General features: G+C 37.7%; 1 protein-coding gene across 1 annotated transcript in view; it reads right to left on the bottom strand.

Annotated features, from left to right (window-relative positions):
- The window catches only part of MYLK (myosin light chain kinase), a gene marked incomplete at both ends in the record, with an annotated part of 175412 nt that overhangs the window by 107874 nt on the left and 44949 nt on the right, over window positions 1-22589 (bottom strand). The window contains one exon of the mRNA XM_079539151.1: window positions 15392-15549. Coding sequence (XP_079395277.1) covers window positions 15392-15549 — 158 coding nt within the window. The remainder of the gene's footprint in view (window positions 1-15391; window positions 15550-22589) is intronic.

Below are 22589 nucleotides of genomic sequence, written 5' to 3'. Positions count from 1 at the left end.
TGAAACTTCGAGAGTTAAGATTCAGCTCTGCAGCAAGGTTTGGGGAAATGCTAATGAAAAGGAATGATGTTCACAAAGAAAAGAAACAAGGAGAAGTTGTCCAACAAGTCTACTGAAGCTATTCACTAAAGGACAATTTTATTAAAAAATCTGCTGAAAACTAGTCACTGTTGTCACAAACCTAAAGGCATTCAGTGACATCTAAGGCCAAATATATTCAGAAATCCTTTTAAATCAAAGAATCATAGAATTGACTGAGTTGAAGGGACCTGCAAAGGTCATCTGGTCCAACTCCCCTGCAAAGAATATGGACACCCACAGCTTGATCAGGTGCTCAGAGCCCCATCCAGCCTGACCTTGGACATCCCCAAGAACAGGGCATCCACCACTTCTTTGGTCAACCTTTGCCAGTGCCTCATCACCCTTACTGTAAAAAATTCTTCCTTCCCCTTCTTTCTTGTAGCCTCCTTTAAAATACTGGAAGTTCTCCATCAGATCTTCCTGGAGCCCCTCTTCTCCAGGCTGAACAGCCCCAGCACATTCAGCCTGTCCTCATAGGGGAGGTGTTTCCCTGTCTGTTCCAAAGTAAAGGAAAGCTTTTTCTAAAACTTGGCCTGCATCTATGCTCCATAAAACAGCTGCTTATATATCAATTCCAAAAGGCATAGGTTTGCCTATTTAACTGTAGCAGCTTTGGGTAATCTGATGAGCTCTTTTGGATCATGCTTTTAACTCCCATTCAGATCCTACTTTGTGATAACTGTCACTGCTTTCAGTGAGATTAACAATGAATGCAATCCCAGAATCTCCAAAAAGAATCAGGCACAAATAGCAAAAATCCAAAGCACAAGCAGCTGTGAACTATTGATGGGCTGCATAACATTGTTGTTACTCCCTTCGACAATAACACCTTAAGATTCTTGGAAATGTTGGCAAACTGTGCATGGCATATTCAAGTATATCATTCATTACACTGGCTGAAGCATTCCATTCTTGATGTTAAGGGCTTGATAAATGTCACTTGTTTCTACTCAAGGTTACAGCAACACACAAACAAAAAGACCAGAAAGAAATTGCCCCTAATTACATCATGTATAGACAAGCACATCAAAAGCTGTACCAAGAAAAACTGGCAGTGATACAACTGTCATGAAATTGCTATTCAAAATAACTCCCCTCATAAAGATGACTTCATATGCTGCAATATGAATTCCACTAACCACTAAAAGTCTTCTCAGAAGGCCATTGTTCCCTCATGAAATCAGAATTTTAAAACATCCAGAATCTGTCAGCACACAGTGTTCAGTACTGCTGCTTTCTCTATAGCCTGCCTTTGCGCTTTACTTCCACAAAATTCAGAATTAAAATCACAGTAAGTAAACTATTAAATCACTGAAGAAGAAGATTGGTTGTATTTGGGTGGTTTCAGTTCATCTAAAGAACGACTGATTTTGAATTTATCTTTGAAAGACTCAAATGTGCTTTTTTCCACTGTCATCACTGTCAGTCCATACAGCAGTTTGAAAAACATCTATCAGGAAGGGGGATATGAAGTTGACTCTGCCTTGAGGAAAAATGAATTAATTGAACACTAGTGAGAAACAGGGCTGAAAGAAACCATGGCTATAAGGTCATGTATATTAAATTCTAATTGAATTCACAACAAATGGTTGAAGTGTAATCAAGTTAGGCTAAATTCCTTCTTTCTGTGTTTATATTGGTATCAACTTGGACATGTCATTTTTACCATGTTTTATCTCAGTTCATCTGGCTTTTTGGATGTTTCTACTGATCAATTCATTCCTCCTACATGAAAAAAAAAAAAATTTCCACAAACAACTTTGGCCAAAGAACACTTAGAGAAAATGCCCAGTGGGTTGGTAGACGATGTTCACTCTGATGGGAGTGAACTTCTTTAGAGGAACAGAAGTTTTCTTGCTTATTTGGCTGCCTTATCTTGTCTTAACATTAAAGAATGAAACAGTGAAGTAACTTTTTGAGAAGGGTTTGCAGTCTATCCTCTGTCCCATACCTGCCTTCAAATGTAAACCACTTTTTTTTCCTAGAAATTACAGCTCAAGGAAAGACCCACCAAGATCAGAACTTACTAAGGAATAAAAGATTGCCTCACTTATGCTTGCCTCCAGTTACAATAGACCTTTTCCAAAGAATGTGCTTTGGAGAGATCATTAGACGTCACACCAGGAGGAGACTTGAATGAGATGCAGAAAACCATTTAGAATATCTGACCAACTTTGGCCTTTATTCTGCAGCCTGCAAACAAAAGCTTGACACAGAAAAGAAGGCCTGGCAAACAGCCATTACAAGCTGGGAGTAAAGCTCTTGTACCTTTGCAAAACTTAAATCCATCATACTGTATCAAGAAAACAGGAGAAGAAATGTGATTAAGCAGCATGACAAATTCTGTAAAAGTAATTATATTCAAGTAAGTGTAAATAAGGGAATAAACTATTTGTAGCACTGACACTTGAAATATGATACAGACTGCATTGCGTACCTCTTCTGCTAATGTTTAGGTATCAGAAAGTGAAAATTATTCCCTTTATTGCAAGTTATGTAGTAGATGTTCTCGTCTAAAAGTCATACAGTTAAAGCCAATCCAGGGCCCTCCTGCAGCCCCCAAGGGATTCAGTCTAAACAGCAACAGTCTTTCTGTGGATGTAGCTTATCCCACAAAAGACTCATCCTAAATCCTTCCCAAAAAGAAGTGTGTTTCCCAGAGTCATTAGGCTCTAGCTAGTGTCCTCTACCTTCAGCAAGAGCCAAATATTTCTGGACCTTGATCAAAAGACTTGTGAACTGAATCGAGTACTTGAGAGCAGAGGATGCTACAGTAGTAAATGCTCTGTCCAGCTTGCTCTGCAACAAGAAAAAAAGCTATTTCTTGTATGAGTTGTATGAGTTTACACTCGTGAAATATTAAGTCGATTCTAGGAGAAAAGTACTACAAACCAGTGGAGATTGCAGTGAACGTGACCCATACAATGTGATATATTTTTGTTTTTATTTTGGTTAGCACAGGTGAAAAATATGGTTCTGGCCAGCGTAGCTTTTTTGCAGGTCATATAGAAGTACTTCTGCCAGGTTCTAACTGCAGTTTGCTTTAACAAATGAGCAGCAGATTTTCTTGATGAAGAAAAGTGGATATGATACACTGTCAAGTTCTTTCTGAGAGATTAAACACACACAAACTCTATCTGAAGACAGTTTATCCATTAAAAAAAAACAAACTTTGTTCTAAAACAGAAAGCCTGCCTGGCAAGATTAAATATGAAAATACCGAATATTTGGGAATGTAGTAAGATATTTGTTTTGTATGAAAGATTATAGCTATCTCTTATCTCCTCAAATGAGCAGTCTAAAATCTACAATTGCCTCATTGAAAGCAAAACTGGAATACATCACTAAGACTAAACATAGCTCACTTCAAAGCACTATCTGTAGAACCCGTAAGAAACAATAATTCTCTTTCTGTAAACTTTGTGTATGTTTTTTTCAAGTGCTGAACTCTGGTACGCTACATCTGGTGTTTAGTTTTCTCATTCTATATGCATACAGCCCTCATAAATTAGTCCTTTGGCCATAATCTTTACTGAAACACTACTCTGAAGACATCAGTCTTCACAACTGGTGTGTGCAATTCTCTGGTTCTTCTCCCAAATGGTGTGAAGCAAGGAGAGAAAAATGGCAATGTAAACATTCAAACAAACTGTTGTCTTATCCTAGTACTATGACTAGTAAAAAGAATCAAAAATAGAAAGAATAAAACATCTGATAAGTACAGTCAAATCTGACAACTCATTCTCCTGGCACCTATCCCTAGCACTCATTGCATTCTGGCTTTAGGCAATATCAGACCATGCATAATTACATTAAATTCCTTTCTTGAACTTCAAACCATATGCATTTTACTTGATTCCAATTCATGGCCATGAAAAGAAAACCTCTGCACAACTGGTCTCCTTGATATTGCTAATGTTATCTTTGTGAGTAAGGGAAAACTCATGCTATCAGCCTTGAGTGAAAAGATAATACACTACTGGAGCATCCAAAAGACTGCAAGCTTTGCCATTATCCCTTTTGCCCTGATGAGAGATCGGGAGATATTATCTGAGGAAGATAAGAAGGCCCAGAAGTAAAAAGAGATTTAGTAACTCTTTTCCCACTTATTTAAAAGCTGTTCCTTTAAAATCATTGTTTCAGCAACATAATGGTTAGTGTGCCATATCACGCTTACTTCTACATAATCCTAGAAAAAGTTGTGGATACTAGGTAGTGTGTAGCTTTTATGTTTTATTGACTTAAAACATTGACTTAAAAAGTGCTGAATGCTTCTGGCTCCTTTTAACTGCTGTACCAACTCCTTCTAGAAGTCTACTAAAACCTCCACAATATCATAGAGCTAAATGTACAGTGTTCTGATTATGAACACTGCATCTAACCTGTAGATCACAGAATTCAGGTAAGACAGAAGGTAGGGGAGAGTAAAGAGTTCAGGGATTCTTTCTCAATTTTTGTGTGAGAGACCCTTCCTTAAAATTCCATTTTACTATCTGGCAATCTGCCAGGGTTTCTGCAGCACCTTGGCAAAGAGTACATTCATCCCTTCTAGAAAGCATGTAATGATTTGATCATGTAGAAGAGTAACTTTCTGCCATGCTTCTGTGCTTATTCCATCCCTGCCACCAATACTGACCATCTAGAACTCTGTAGGAAAATGCTTGACTTGCACAAAATTTTTTTATGAAAACTTCTGATTAATTTTTGTTGAAATCAGGTCTTGCTTCATTAGACCTGTAATGCTGTATTTGGATTGATGTAGAGGCTGGAAGCATGCTTTCAGTTCAGATCATAAACCAATGTTGACATTACAAACATACTTATATGATTAGGGGAAACACTTCTATCCAGGTCTAGGGAACTACTGGCACACCCCTCAATTTCTAATTGCCTAAATAAGAATGAAGACCCACAAAGAAGATCCATCTTAAAACAGAATTTGTTATTTTCACCACCTTGACCTGATTATTCAAGAAAGTTGTTCAGGATAAGATCTTTCTTTCCAGGGGTAATAGATAATAAAAGTTGAACTAAGTATGTATTATTTTACTGTTTTGTATCCATCAGTGCCAAGTGGCATTCGTGTTTTATAGTCTAGGCAGAATGAAATTCTTTTGCAGATATCTTCCCACCAATTTTCCTTTTGACTATCTTCAGTAGTTCTAAATTACCTGCAATCTTTGTCATCTCACCATTTTTGCAGATTACAAAGGCATTGAACACCATACATCAGCACAGATCTTCGGGGGAATCAGCATTCATGGTACTTCCGTCGGGGAAGAATTTATGAGCTATCCATAGAAGACATGGTCTGCTAACTGAAATGCAGACAGCAGCTGCAGATAGTATTGCCTTCAGTCTTCTACATTTAACCATTTTTGTTTTGTGTAATTCAGTATGGTGAGTTCCCAGAGGTGCATGAAGTACTCAAGGTGCTCAACCACCAGTGTATGGCTGTTTGATTAAGGCATTGCCTTCTCGGGTAACATAACAAGTCCATCTGTGCTGATTTTTTTCTGAAAAACTCCAAGAGGAATTTCAGAGCTGCACTGGTGTGAAACTGCTTTGAGTTTAATTCCCAAGTTTGGACATCAGTCCCGGTACGTAAACGTATGCATAAGCCTTACTTACATCTTTTGGAATTAACCACATGCATAGGTGCTTTTCTTAAATTAACTTTTAATTCATTTAAAAAATGAGTTTAATCTTACCGAGTTTAAAGTAACAGTGTTAAAGGGCTCTTTATGCAGTCCCCAAATAACCCAAAATATTACTGTGATGAAGTAGGGAACACTATGAAGGTGGCCTCTACACTTTTTACTAAGTAGACGTGAGTGGAACCCATTCAGTCTAAAAGATGACACTTGTTCTATATACATGCATCTATTATATCAATTTAGTGGACTTGAGACTGTAAACCTCTGTTACACGAGTAGGGGGCATTTTAACTCAGGTGTTCCAATTCCAGACTGACTGTGCTATACTGATGAAGCTTTAATAAACCATTCTACCATAAGCAACACCTGCCTTTTTACTTCCCCATGTTGTAGCCAGCCAGTCAGCCATGACCTATAGCTATTAAAAGCATGAAGAGAATTTTATGCAAAAATTCAGGCAAAGATTGCTTAGATGGAGTGCGTGCACTGGGAAGTCCTCTGACACAAACAGTATGAAATTTTACTCTGCCATATGCAAAAGATGCAAGTCTCCACTTTGAAGGAAAACTGCAAATATTAAGCTGTTTTATCTCCCTGATCATAGAATCCAGCTACTCCAAGCCACAGCTCGTGTGTAACATCATCTGGTCAAAAAACTCAGGTCATATCACACACAAAAACCAAACCAAACCAACAAACAAACAAAACAGAAAAAATAAACTGCATTAATTATTTGCACAGAGCAATGATCCACTCTTGACAATAATATTTGGGTTTTGACGTGGCAGCCATTTTGTTTTGAAGCAAGAAGCAGAGAACAAGCCTTTCTCAAGGCAACATTCTTCATTCTCTGTAATAACATATGCAAAACTATTGTTTCCATTGATAATTATTTCTGAAGGATTGTTATTTTTTCTTACCAATATGATGTTTCAATCTTAATGTGATGTGAACTGATTCTATGTGTTGTGAAACAGAGGCAGCCTAGCCCTCTCGTGGGAGCTATGCCACTGGCCAAGACAGCCAGTGTATCTTCCTACTTTCCTAGCTTGAAGATGGTCTTCCCCAGTGAGCGTTGTCAATACACGATGCAATCCGCAAGTGTTGAATCTATATAAATTTACATGAGCATTTATATATATATAAATATATACATTTATATATATACATTTATATAAATTTACATGTGTGATCTACTGTGAAAAATTAATAAGAAGAAACAAAAAGAAAAAAGTGCTCACTGTACTCAAAACACACTGCTGCAACATGCTTGGAGCTCTGAGGTTTTAACTAACAGCAGTAATCCACATCTGTAGTGTGGTGTGCTAGCTAAAAGTTTTGCTTCTGAATAAACATGTCCCTACGATATCAATTTCCAGCCATGAAAGATTTATTTCTTGCCATTTAGCAGCATGCCAGTGGCCACAGGAAATGCTAAAACTGGGCTTTGTTGCTGAGTTGACTGCACAGTTGCTTGTTCATTTAAAATCTGTTTGCTGATAGCGATGAATGCTGCTGGCAAAGGCAGTGGTTTGAAGAGGCTGTAAATATTCTCCTCAGTTATACATATGGCTTCATTGTTAATACTACTTTGCAAAGCTGACAACCAGATTGGGCATGAAATGTCATTTGTTTTACACTTCATTAAAAAGTAGAACGGATGCGATGACAAATTGATATAAAATGCAAGGTTGGATTGTTAAGATCTGAATACTTTAGACAACCTAGACATCTAGCCTCTATCATAACCAACTACAAAACCTAACCTTTCCAAGTGTAGCATATGCATGTCTTAATCACAGTTTAGCAGAGATAGCTCATGCAGCACAACATACAAGCTAAAGCGTATATAATAATAGTCAATGGTTGAGGTTCAACTGTGTAAGAGAGAAAACCTTCAAAATGCTAAAAGAAATACCAAACCTAAACTGAAGTGGCTATGAATTTCTAGGTCAGCAGTTCAGAATAAATAATTATAGACCTGCTGAGTTCAAGAGAAATTTTGTGGGCCTCTCCTTTTTAATGTTTTCTCTCAAAACTAAAATTTCTGTGATCTTGGTAAGAGACACACGTGCACTCAAAAAATAGCTGTATTTGTTTAAGTTGTGAAAAAAGTGCTTACTCTGCGTATGCTTTCAATAGAACCCCACTTAACCGCAGTCGCTGGCATTCCTGTTGAGATTTGAACAAATCCATCATAATGCTTTCCATTAAACCTGTGTGTAGTAGTCCACAGAGTAGACAAATCCTTGTCTACAATTCTGTCCACTAGCATACTATAACATGAAAACAACCTAGTTTTTGTGTCAAGGCAATGAGGACCTAATTCTGCTATTCTGATTTCATTAAGTGATGCTCTTAATCCAAATACAGTCATCTAGATATTGGTGGTATGTGCACTTAATTATAAATCTTATATAGCTTCTTGTTTTGGAAAAGAAAGTTATCTCCAAGAAGAACAGGATCACATCTAAAGGATTGGGTGGGCACTGAACTTCTGAAACACACAGTTCAGTTTTGAATCCAGGCATGTACTTCTGTGTAATCTACAAGCAAGTAAATCTCACTGTGCCTCAGTACTCCATATATGTCACAGAGAGCAGCACTATTTTCTCTGCTGTTTTAAGCTATGAAGAGAAGAGCCCAGCTCTAAACTGGCCTATGTATCTGTTACTGTCAGCAATGCTATAGTAAGTTTCCAGTTGAATTAGGCTGCTTAAGTGGTACCATGAATTAAGAAAAGATAATTATCATTTGGTAGTTTAATTTGTATTCCCAAGATTTTACCATGCTACTTCTTCCAGAGCACTGGCTTTTAACATCATTTTGTTATGAAATATTGAATTGTCTACCTACAGTGTCAAACTGCTGAGGTATTCTTTTATCAAAGAACACTAACCTTGTATAAGCAGAAGAATGAAGCTGAAGTCCAGAGTGTTCCCAGAAATGGAAATTCTTCATTCATTGTTTGATGAGTATGGGAACGTGACATATAGTGGTTAGATTTCAGATAAAAGATGCCAGATAAAACTAAGAGGAGGAGGCTTTTGTAATTTTTTTTTAAATTATTTTTACAAAATAGAATGCATCACACTAATACTCTAAGGCCCTGCAAAAACAAAGCAAATACTACATTCACCGTAACGATAGGGTTACTTTTGTATTATGAAGCACATGGAAATAATGGCAGCCTCTTAAGCCACACAGCTACAATCTGAGATTTTACTGCACAGCTAGAGGCAAATTACCACGGTAAACTATTAATCATGAATCAAGAAAGAGGAGAGCTAGATGAATTCTGTCACCAACAGTCAAGTGACTACAAGAACTAATTCATTTTTTATTCTTTATGTCCTGTTTTCTTTGGGCCATATGTGCAAACTGTTGTCATCCTCAGAAGAAAAGTTACTGTATATGCTACATGTGGGCATACAATGCAGCTTCTAATTGGCAGTTTACTAATCTCAGTTGTTCTGCTTGTAGTGAATAATATATTCCATCGAGTAACATCTGCTGAAGTATTGTGAAAAGGTGCAGAAAGGCAAGGCAAACTCAGAAATACTGATAAAAATGTAGTTTTTCATTTCACCTCATTCTACACATGAATTATAAAGATCTCTATAAAGCAGTAAAGACATGCAGAGCTGACTTGGAATTTGTAGCAGCTTTAAGCAAAGTATTTTCAGAAGGCAAGGATTACTTTGTTCTGCCTGCCCGCAAGTTTACAGTAACACACTGATTTACAGAAACTAAGGCTATTATCATCACCAGAAAGCCTAACAAGAGATGCTTTTAATGTTGTTGTTGGTTTTGTTTTTTTTTTTCTTCTGTAAATGGAACATTTCCAGGTGTTCAGACTCATGCAGAATCATGAATAGTGCTATAAGCTCTGTGAAGAAGAAAAGTGTAAGAGCTTAGATCACTTCTAGAGAATCACTACAACACATTCTCAATGTGAGAAGGTTAGCCCAGATGTCAGATCTCTCATTTATCAGTCAAGAAGAATGACCATCTCTGACCTCCCGCTCTGCCTAAGTTGTAGCAGGCCTTCAGCACGTCGCTTGGAGGTAGATTCACTGCAGATTGGAGGCCTGGATTCCAGGATTATCTCTAATACCACATTCAGTACATAAATGCAGAAGCAGTCTTTGGAAAATTGGTCATTGTGATAGCTAGTCATATTCCTGCCTGTATCATAAAGAATTAAAGAACCTTCCATCCTATGTAATCAAATGATTTAGCTGTTACTGGCAGGCAATAACTTGCCTATCAAGTTTCCTAAAATAAATTCAACCTACGTGGACAGTCAGTTCAAAGCCCTTATACTGGTCATCTGTTCATGAACTGTACACAATTCACAGATCTTATTTGGTTCAGCATGCACTTAGATGCTAGGAAGTCCAGATGTTATATGTAAAAATGCATGCTGTCTGGTTTTGCCCTGTAGGTTTCCAAACTTCAAACTGCATCCATGAGTGAACGGAGCCAAATAACATGTCAAAAGCAGAATATTTTTTTTAACTTTGGAGTCTAGAGCTAGAGTGAGTATGGCCTCAAAAAACCAGCAATGAGTAATGACATGCTTTGATTATAAACCTTCTCCACATGTGGCCCTCTGCAGAGGTTTGGAATATATCACGCTTGCTGTCTATTAATGACTATTTTATTTTCCTATATAGGAAAAGAAGAATTTTATTTAAAAGATGTGATTGATCCCAGCACAGGTGGCAGGATCATTGTCAGTCTCCCCATTGCTTCTTGCTTCTCTCTGCACGATCTCGGCAAATTTGCTCAGGCACCATGCTTCACAGGGTAACCGTGTAAACCAGCAGCAGCAAAAGCCACTCAGAACTTGTCAAGTTCACACATATCATTGAACTTAACTGAGATCTGAACAGACACAGATCCAGTGTTGCAGCAGGATAGTAGAAAGAAAATCAGAAAGCACATTACATAAGGAAAGGATTTGACGTGAACCTGGCTTGCCTTAAAATTTACCATCCAGCTCCCTTATTTGAAGGTGGATAGAATGGGAAGAGCAGGATAATAATTACTCAGTGGGTATCAAACTCTGTTCCAAAAGTCCCAACATCTACATAAACTCTGAACTACATCTGTCAGTAAATGGTTTACGTGAAATCCAGCTCCTTCAGATTAGAATACCAGACTAGATTTAATAGCTTGATATCTTGGTTCTGGCAGTGGACCGTATATGATGGTTCACATGAAGCAAAAAAACAACACGTACTGCACTGCTTCCAACTGTGCATCCAGGGAACTGAATTCTTTCCTGACCCCTAGGCAGTCAGTCCATGATCTGTAGCACATTTGGCTTTTTCTCTCAGACAGAGCTGTAGCACAAGTACTCTTTAGGCTTATAGAATTAATGATCATCAGTATTACCCTCAAGAATTATAGAAACATACAGACAAAGCACGTTAACTGCTAGCAGCAATCAAATACAGACGTTAATATCACTCTGGGCAGGGACAAGTTTTTTGAAACATAATGGTTGACTTACCATTTTTTACTGATTGACACTCAGTGACATTACAGCAAAGAGCAAAAAATGTTCATGTTATATTTTGGTGTAGCCATTCTATTGCTATTTAAGTTCAGCAAAATTATGTGTGGGTTGCTAATCACAGGTTATCAAAAACAACAACCTCCTTTATTTATTTATTTATTTTTTATTTTAAGGAATAACCTTACTGGTCTTAGTACCCAAAGCTTAAAATAGAGAGGGAATAATCACGAGGATATGGTTTGGTCATTAGAGAACAGCAAAGACTCTTGGTTTTGGCTCTCAGCTGTTCAATTAGTTTACATCCATATAGCCTTTGCTAATAGAATAGCACAGCTGAGGGAGATCAAGAAGTTCTAAAATAAAATCATTTTTAAAGTAGATACATAGCTGAGGGTCTTATACTTCTAGATCAGAACAGTAATGTACACCAAAATACCACCTTGCTTGCTAATTTACAGATTCTTATTGAAGTGCTTCATCTGAAAAGGATTTCCCTTTCATCCTGCGGTACACTTGAAATCCTCATGGTGTTTTCTACAAATAAAAGAATCTCCTTTGTCAGTATGGCAATGGGGATTATGAAATCCAATGATGTACATTTGAATTAGAAAGATACAAAATCACAATTTAATATTGCAAAGCACTGATAAATATTCCCGTGATTAATACAATAGAGAAACAAACAGCTTAAAACAGAGCCCAGTAACACTATGCTCTCCTTTTCCAAGAGTATCTTAAAAGGCACTGATGGACAAGCTAGAATGCCCTCCTAGCACAGGGCAGAAGTTATTACATTGACCAGCTCACCTCACATGTGATATGCAATGAAAGTCAGCTCATCAATCAATTCCTAACAAATTGGGAACCATAACACAGTTTCAGAATAATCTGGGAAAACTTCCCTACTTGGCATCTCAGCAATGGATTGATGAGCAACTTAGATGTCCATGCAGAAGAGGCTAGAAGAGTGCCTGGAGAAGATAACCTTGTCTTAGCATAAGTGGTTCCACACCTCAGTTTGATTTCCAGGCCAAAATAATGTTCATACATACTTGAAAGATGATGAGCTAACTTTCTGCCCTGAGGTTACTCTGAGAAATTGAAGTGTGCAGTCAAATATAGTTAAACTTGCTGAGAATTTAGCAAGAAAAACAGAGTGGTAATAGGAGGAATGTAAAAAAATGAGATTAATTTTAATGGTAACTCCAGATCCTTTCCACCTGCAATTTCCTACATCTATAGGCTATTTCTCAATTTCTGCCCTCTCCCTGATCTTCAGTTGGCATTTCACAGAATTTGTCTTATGTTCTGTGAGAAAGAAAAGCAAGAATCTTCACTTTAGGGCTCTCTCTCCCTTGTCCACTTAATGAGAGCACAGGATCACGACAATATCAGATTTATATCCTGTCTTGGATTTTCATAATATTTTTTTCTGTAAAGAAAGATTCCACTACAGAAGAACTATTTGAAGAAAATCTCCTGTCTAGCCATATTTAAAACTTTTTACTTTCGTTTAGCCTTAGTTCAATATTTATACTGTGTGATAAAGCAAAGTATCAGTAATAATCCATCATAACATCTGTAGCTTATTTTCCAGGATAGAACAATTCAAGTATGTTCAGTAGCTCCCTCTATCACTAAATTGTAATAAATACTGTCCTTCTGAATCTTTGGAATGTTGCTATGATAGAAGAAATTACATTGTCCACAACAGCTAAACATGGTCCCAAATGATATAACCATTGAGGCTGCTATCTAGCAGGACTACAGCTAGTGAGTGACAGCATCCTTCCACACTACTCTGTCACATTTTCACCCAACCCTGCCCATGTTACCAGACAAGTAGCACAAGGAAGATATTCATTTGAATCCAACAGTTGCAACAGAACTAAACACAAGCCCTCCAAATATATTACATTATAAACAACAGAGCACATAAACTGAATTTCAGTAGGCAGTACGATCATTAGAATCTCATTTTTCCGGCACAAGTTAATAAGGAGAACATGCAGTGTTACATTACCACTCTATTTCCAGCTATTATAGCATAGATTGTTCTCCCTCCCCCTCAGATCACAAGTTTGTATCTCAGCGTCCAACAAGAGTTGGTTCCAAAGAATTTGAAATTAATGCACAATAATAGAGATTGGCTGTTTTATGTCTACAGCTGTGTCACATGCTATTACTTCTCAGCTGCAGCTGCTCATAGAGGCAAAATGAAACTGCAGTAAGTAAATACCAGACAATACTCTGCAAGGCAAGAGGCTGAAGTGCCAAAGACAGTGGCTATAATTATGCATCCTGGTTTGCCAATCTGTGGAGGCAGCCTATTCACCGCAAACTAATTGAAGATCCCACATGTATTTCAACAAAGCTGTGATCTTAAGGTCCAGCACTTACAAAGCATTTTTGAGCTATAAAGGTTTAAATCAACAGCCCGACATGCACGCAGCCAGTGTGTTATCATCTGTGCTCCGGGGACAGAAGATCAAAGGATTCAGCCATACTCATATACCAAAATGAAATCTAAATTACATTCCTGTCATCAAAGAAGTTCAATCCAGAACCTCAATAAAAGCTTAATTCTTCAAGGAATTCTTAAATCTTTGTTTAGCTAGTACTGAATTTGTGTATTTTGTCCAAGCTACAGAAAAATAAAAATAAAAACAAGCTACAGTTTACCCTGAAAAAAAACCTCAAAGCAGTGATTGCACACTAACTTGTGGGTAACTAGATTTTAGAGTTGCTTTAATTTAACTAATAAAATTCTGCAGATAGCACCAAAATTGGAAATATTTTACTTGAGTTTTTAAATAAGAAACATAAGAAATAGTAAAAGCTAAAACTTAGCGACATCACTCATTCCATGTACTGGTATTGCCACTTGCAGTTCTGTCTGGAAGAACCAGTCACAGTGTAGTATTGTGCATCAGTGTCACATAAATAAAGTAGCAGCATGTTGTCATTTCTCTGCTGTTTGCAACTAAACAAGGTGAAATAATGAAAAAACAGTAAAGAAAGGGGCTGCTTATTGGGGCTGGAATATGTCATACACGCAGAGAGGTTTTCTGAGCCTCTTCTCAAAATGATGACAACTGAGAAAAAAAAATATCATTTTGGACTTAAAACCTAATATAATTCAGTTCTTATTGAAAAATCCCAGTTCCTAGCCTGCTCTTGCATAAATAAATACGATAAATATCAGATGCCCTCTATTGGCCCTCTGTTTATGTTAGTTTCAGAAGTTATAAATTTCCCAAATTCCTTCTAGTCCTTGATTTTGTTACAGTGAAGTTGCAGTTTCCTGCCTCTGTCAGAGAAATCCCACCACTTCAAAGAACAGAACCACATTCAGTTTGAGGATATAGCTGTCAGCATGCAGTCAGAGCATGGACAGGAGAAAGCTGAGCAGGCTGAGACAGAAAACTAGTGACTCCAGGAGAAAAAAATTGGGTCAAGGGAGAAAAAGATAAACATAATAAGAGCTCGTAGCAGGATTGAAGAATGAAAGAAACATGGATGCATGTAAGAACAATTTAATGCCCTTGTTGTGAGGGAAAGCAGTGAACCTGGGATCCACCCACCCCAACTCCTTCAATCCTTTTTAGTTAAAACGTTTCCTTGAACAAGTCAGCCTATCCTCTGAAGATGCTCCTTTTCCTTTTGGATTAGCAGGTGAGGCAGCTACAAAAACATCACAACTCTCTGTATCAACTCCTAGTGTAATTAGCAGGAAGCACATATTGTAAAACATTAGTTTTACATGTTACACATGAAGCTTTGCCAACAGCAGCTCTAGGAGGCAGAAGTATCAATACACCATAGGAGAATATTTGCTCCCTGATTGGAGATACCTCTTGGGGCTGTTTTCCACTGATACTTAGTTTGGTCCCTGGTACGCTTATCTAGGTTACAATCAGCACATAATCAAACTTTGCAACACTCTCCTCCGCTCAGAAACAGACCTGTAACTACCTCTGCTTCTGGAATGGAAACACCGGTTTCGTCTTCTGGAGTAAAGATTCTGTATTGGAGAGGCAATTTCACTAGCTGTGCAGACTACTAGGCAGCCTCAGGAAAAGACAAAAACAAAATGGAGAAGCGTTTCACCATCTCTGTTTCTTACCTTCCCCTCAAATCTTGCTGTGGCTCCCAGTTGCACTCGGATATTCCGAGGAGGCAGAGTAAATGCTGGTGCTTCAGCAGGAACCGAGGGGCTGAGCGTCAGGGAGGTTTTGGACACTCGAGTAGATGTCACCAGTTTCACATCCCCCATGATGTGGACTGTGGAAGAGAAAAACAAAGAACTTATGAGGATGAATTATTTACAGTTGCAGCTAAGAAACAGAGCAGAGGAAAACTGTTATATATGTATGTGTGTGTGTGTGTGTGTGTACATTACATACATATACACTGCTAAGAGCCTTCAGCCTAAAGTAACAAGTGTTACTTTCTGGGTGGGGAACTGAGACCCAGGAAGATTGTGTGCATTACAGTTGTTACAGCATCACAGCCTTGAAGTGAACTCAGTTTGAACTCTCAAGTCCCAGGCCAGCTCCTTAACCAAGAAGTCATCCTTTACAACTGCATTAAACTGTAATAACTTATTTCAGGAGGATATTTTTGCAATGTGACTTTGATTTTCCTGGCCTGCAGTACACCAATATCAGTAAGTCTCAGAAGAAGAGCCAGTGTTAAGTAAGTCTTATGAAATAAAGAGGCCTCTGTTTGCACTGGAGTTAAGTTGCGAGTGGGAATGTGGAAAATCTGATCTTTCATACCATGCTTTCAAGATCTTAAGAAATATCTGATATCTCCCTCCAAAGTACTGCTAGTACATAATAGATACCTCTGCTGAAATTTCAAGCTTCCACTTCACTGCAAATACTTCTACAGCACGTACACTAGTAAAATAGCACCAAATTTTATGCTGCATGTATGTCATTTAAGGAATCTCATTATAGATACCTACTTCAGATATGACTGTTCTGCTATATACCTTATACTCCCCAATAGAAAACGAACAACAACAACAAAAACCCTAATATAATTTTAAAGTGTAAAAACCTAGGTTATCCAGAAAAAAATAGTAGTAGTTCCTCTGAGTCCTGCACTATGCCACACAAAATCAAACTAACCTTGCAAAGCAGGTTCTTAGAACTCTGCATTTGCCACTTCAGTAGCTAACAGCAGCACCAATACCAGGAGTTATTCCTTGAAACTCTTGCTCAAAAGTTCCAACTTTCTGTTGAGTAAAGTGACCAAGAAAAGCATTTTTCAAAATTGACTGGACAAGCTAGGAACATGAAGTTCATTTCTGATAGGACACATTGCCATGTATGTTTCTGAAAATCCACTGTGAGAACACAGTGATTCCATACAGCGCACCTGACACGCTCAGTAAAAACAAAGCCAATCTCAAGAAACACTTTATCAAAGCACGAGGTGGTGATTTGTTCTAAAGCGAGGGAACCACAGAACTCCAGAGGACAGACAGATGGACAGATCGAAGGAAATAAGGTGAGCTGTGGGGGAAGCAGAAGGAAAGGAATCAGGTCCTAAACAACTAACAGTCATTGGTATGGTCAGGTTACATTTCTATTGCATTTCGGTAACCAACATGGCAAAAGCTGTCAACAACTTGAAGCCTAATGTTAAAATGACACAGTAACATATAAAATAAAGTAACAGCTAGTCTTTTGCTTCAGGACATCTTGCATGGGCTGATGTTTTTTTCTAAATAATGTTTAAATAAGATTGAATTTACCAAAGAATATTAGCCCAAATGAGCACAAGCAGTTTTCTAGCAACATAAGCCTCTAATCATCCACATTTAGCAGTCTGACTCTAATTAGCTGTGTGTGCTGAAGATGCTTCTTCTAGATAATTAGGAAGTCTTCTTTTTTCAGTTTAGAGGATGTTTTACAATTATTTTCCCAAAGAGATAAATAAATCCATGTGCAGCCTGGTGTTAATATAGAACTAGCATGTCCAAATACTTTAAGAAAACAGCGTTCTGAAGAACAAATCTTATTCCAGCTTAAATTCAATAGACAGGAAAAAATGCAGACACTTAAAAGCTATGGAACACATCTGACTTTTTTTCTTTCTTTCTTTCTTTTTTTTTTTTAATGTAAGGAGTTTTCTAGAATGATCCTATCCACAGTGTTTTTCTCAGTTTGCTGCTGAATAAGATTCCAAAGATATTTCATGACATTTCATTTCGCGTGCTGTGCACACCTAGACTATGGTCTTAAAACAAAACCAAGTGTAACTGAAGTTGCAATAAAAACATTGTGGCATTAAACATAAAAGAAAACCTTCATGCAAGTGCTGGCTGGATGGGCAGTGATGTGGTTAGACAGCATTTCTAATCTGGATGTTTTTTATTCTTAATCCTTTCTAAAAAGCACATAAATCCGTACAAATTCTCACAGTGTGCCCTCTAATCTTTGTAATACCAAAGCAGACTAATGAGTTTCAAGCATTTTTTACCGCAAACAAGTTTGTCACTCAGTACACATTTGTCACTCAGATCACAAAAGTAAACCCCCAAAAACAAACTCTGAGAATTCCATCTCATCTTTTTTCTCATCCACTTCTTTTATATAAGTAAACACCCTCAGCTTCCTACGTAACCACCTAATTATACTAATTTCCTTTTAACGTGTCCTTCCTCTGATGCAGAAAAAAATGAGCTTCAGAGAGGGCATGAGTGTAAGAGAGAGTGAGTGCACACAAGTGAGAGAAAAGCAAAGCTTTGAGTCTTCCTGATATTGCAGCTCTCCACTTAAGCAGCTCATTTTTACTTGGTCCAGATATTCTGTTATTTTAGCCAGTCTGCCCTCAATAATCTCTGAACCGTCTCTGAAATCTGGACAGAATCTTTTGAGCTCTCTAAATACAGGAGCAAAAGGCCAGCCCAGAGGCTGGAGCATTTGTCTGCTATTTGGGATCCTGGCTGAATTCCCTGCTCGCTGATGGGGCTGCCTGCATGACCTCAGGCAAGTCATTAAGCTTCTCTTCTGCCACGGTTCCCTATCGATGAAGTGGAGATTATTGTACTTCCTTGCCACAGAGAAGTGCTGTAGTATAAATATAATAGAGGATAGGAGTTTGGCTACAGTCACAGGACCATATAAACAGTATAGATTTAAAAAAAGGCAGAAAAATGCTATGAAATTCCAAAAACATTGATAGCATGCTTCTTTTTCCCTCCCCAGTGCAGTGGTGCTTCCAAAAATATGCATTTTGAAACACTAGGTAAATTTGATTCCCATATATAGATCACTGAAGTCCCTAGAAAAACTGTTGACTAAGTACCATCCACTATGCTTCAAAATGTTCAATATTTCAGAATTGACTTGACAGCTTCCTCTTTTCACACACCTCATTTCCTCTGCTACAGCTTCTTTCTTTATCACAAGGACTAACGTGGTTACCACACATTTACACAAATCTGAACACACTGCCCACAGAATTACAGAAATGGTTTAATTGCAGCCATGTCACCTGTGACTATTTTTTCACCATTACCTTACCAGACCACACAAGGAAGCATCCTGCCTCTTGTCAGCTACCGGTACCAAAGAGACAGCATGCAGGGAGAATGATGAAACACAGGGAATCATCAGCTCCAGAAACAAAGTCATTTGTGGATTTAGCAGAGAAAAAGAGGTTGAAGTGGGAACAGGAAGCAAAGAACTTGCAACCCTGCTAACTATAGGCACACTAGGCAGCCTGTCCTCGTATCAGTTCTGACTTGACTAGTGTTCCTTCCTCCATTGCTTCATCCATCAATGACCATCTTGTTCTCACTGATTCTCTACGTAGCCAGCCTCTAGAAAAGCCCTTTCATCAAAAAACATCCAAGGTGTTTTCAACTCAGACCCCTAAACGTCCAATAACATTTTTCCAGTAAAATTTAATAGCAGCTATTAGGCACATCAGTAGGAATGAGATGAGATGCCAAATCTTCTCTTGCTACTCTGTAATCCAAAAATTTTGCAAGCTTAAGTTGAGGCAATGCCATGCATGTAAAATCCCAGGGTATGTTCCCACAAAGAGCATTTACATAACTGTCCTGCACAGTTCCTGGGAATTACAGGGCAACTTGTGATTTGTGCAAAAGCTTTGACTCTCTGAAGTGACAGCAAGAAAATTCCGTGCTAAATTACAATTTCATTTGGGACCATTTCGTCAAAGACTTTCCCAGAAGTAAGCAAGTTCTTCAGATCCTATCATTACAGTATATTAAATTTCACACTCTGCACATCAGCAATGAGCTTTTGCATCAAGCAAGACTCTTGCTTGCACAAGGGAAAAAGGACAGAACAGGTCGAACTGTTACAGGTGTTCATTTTAACAAAATACTACTGCAGTCCCTACATGGCATTTCAGAAACAGTAATAGTTTATGTGACACAAAGCACTGAACTACTTTTACAAGATCAGAGTTAAAATCAGACCTGTCTAATCAATAAATTTAGAGCTTTTTTATTTGCATGCCTGTTGTGGCATGAGCTATACATTGAAATGTTTTCCATGGTAGGATTACCATGAGTGAAGAATTTAATTTCTCTGGGTAAGAGAATAATTCAGTATGATATTAATTGATATTTACTTGCATATAGGTTTATTAGAACATGAGAATTATGATTGTCAACCACCTTTATTTATATATGTCATGTGAGAAAAAAGAAAGCACTTGCATATTTATATCAACAAAGAAGAGAAGTCATACCCTCCCTAACCTTCAGCTTGTGCTGCTTAGCAGAGAAATTGCTAGCAAAGATGTGCATTTCTTGCAGACAGTGCCAGTTGTAACCATTCCCCAATTTTCCTCAATTAACAGCACCATGTAGGGTACTGAAACATCCCAGGCCTTTTGAGATACAGATAACACAAGCTCACCTATTGCCAGTAATCACGTTGCTGCAACAGATCATATCTAACAAGAGCCATTGTATCTGCTTTTGCACAATCACACCTTAATGATATATGATATATTGATAATATATATTAATAATATATATTATTATATAAAATATATATTATAATATATAATATATATTGATAATATATAATATATATTGATAATATATATATAATGATATATATATTTATATATATAAAATGATATATTAAAGTAGCCGCAGAGAGTATTTCAGGTACAAAGAATGGTACAGAAAACCATGTGAAGAGGGAAATAGATTAATTCCTTTAGTAGCATATATTTATCTTGATTACAGACAGACATGCTACATTATTCAATTATTCCATAACCACCGAGTATTAAAATTTAAGGAAAAAAAGATGTCCATTACAAAGCAGTTGGACACGCAATTTAGAAGAATGCAATGCATTTCAAGACTCAAAAACCTTGCATGTTTAATTTGAAACATCAGATTAAGGAGCAGTAAATCAAGAAACACAATTTCTTTGCAGCTGTTATCTTGGAAAAAATATGAGTAACTAAATATGACATACATCAGGCAGGTTCAGTACAGCATCCATATCTAAGAATTATTTTATAGCAGAAAATTGAAGCCAGAGGGAAACACAGATGGTAAACGGGATGCAAGCTGGGCTTGTTTTGCTGATTCCATAAAGGCTTCTTACAGAAACACGTTGGAGAAGGTAATTCAATCTGACTTCAAAACCCACTACAGTTGTAGTTTATGAACAACATTAAAAGAAAAGGGGGGAAAAAAAAAAAAAAAAAAAAAAAAGGTAAGACATAAAGAAAGGTTTTCAGTGTACTAAGCAGCAGGTCAAAAATCAATAAAGTTCTACTGGATCATTTTTAATACTCAGTATTTACCAAACCCAAACATTTTAGTCTTGGGAACGTTAGGTAAAACAGCAAATTTAAATTTCATCATTGACAGCTGGTAACGTTTTCTTCCACTTGTGACAAAAGAGAACCAGTGGTCAGACTGGCAGTCCATGAATCCCCAGCGTGGCTCCAACGGCTGCACCTTCAGGGCAGAGGTAAGGGCAAAACTGAGATCATTCTCTCTGGGGAACATGGCACTCTACTTAGTATTTAAGAAAAATCTCCTTTCACTGTTCAAGCAGTGTAGAGCTTGTGATTCCACTGAGAGACTGTTTAAGAACATTTTGTCTTCAGTCTTCGCGCTGTTCTTCAAATGTTTAGTCTCTACTCCACAATTGCTGGCCTGCTATACGAGTTGGCCTTCCAGGGAGAAAAGTCAATTCACTCCCAAGCTCATTATATACACCTGCAGAATGTCATCACTTTCTGCAAACTTGAAACAACTGTAGCCATTTTAGAGCTGGGACTAAAGCCAGTTTGTCATGTGGAGAGGTAACTCCTTCTCGCCCATCTACCCACAAAGACAAACCTGAGAGGAGACTATGGCAAATGAGAAACAATCTCACTTGAAAGTGGAGCAGGCAAGGGGTCCAAACAGTAGAGTAACGTACCAGGACAGGCACTGGCACTACAGGTCCTGGGATGTAAGGGGAACCACAGCAAATATTACAGTTTTATGGAGACATTTTTACATACAGCTGAGTTGAGAGCCAGCAGTGTGTTTCAAATAGTCTATGACACCCTAAAGAGAGCAAAAAATCTCTCCACTGCTTGCCTAGAAGAACAACTTAGTACATTTACAAAGGTACCTACAAAGAATTAAAAACTACAGTGGTAAAAAAAAAAAAAAAAAAAATTAAAGATGTTCAGACTTGAAGAACCGAATACACGAAACATTCTTTTATTAAGAATGAAAAACGCTTCCTATTTATTTTGGAAGGTAATTCCATTTTATTTGAGTGCATGGTTCAGCAAGGCTTTCAGAAAAGCTAACAAGTTTAATTTCAGATAAAGTTAGCATGGAACAAGCTCTCTAGGGTCTGAATAGCAAGCTAGTTAGAGGGGAAAAAAAGGCAGAAGAGGTCAAGACTTGCCTAGCATTATACAACAGAAGTGGGTCAGAATTTGGGAAGCAAGTATTTCGAGGTACTTTCAGCAACATTTCAAGATAGGCAACCTAAAGGAAGCTAAGATTCCTTTCTCCTGATTATTAAGTTAAAAGAAGATTTACAGCAAAAGTCGTACTTCTGCAGCTTCTTAATGGTGGTAGAACATTACACTAAATCAGCAGTTTGTAGTGGAGTTTTTTGGGGTTTTTTTTGTTAGTTTGTTTTTTAAACTAGCCTCTTTTAGGTGGCACATTTTAAAGGGTAACTATAACATCAAAGTTTCTCAGATGGAGATGCTGCAGGTGGTACATGGCTGTTGCCCCTTTCCAAGCTAGTAGGGTCATAAAGTTGCATGAAAGGTGATTCATGGTAGATTTG

This window comes from Tetrao urogallus (genome assembly GCF_951394365.1).
Source record: "Tetrao urogallus genome assembly, chromosome: 8".
Lineage (NCBI taxonomy): Eukaryota > Metazoa > Chordata > Aves > Galliformes > Phasianidae > Tetrao > Tetrao urogallus.
This window is presented reverse-complemented; position numbering and strand designations above follow the sequence as displayed.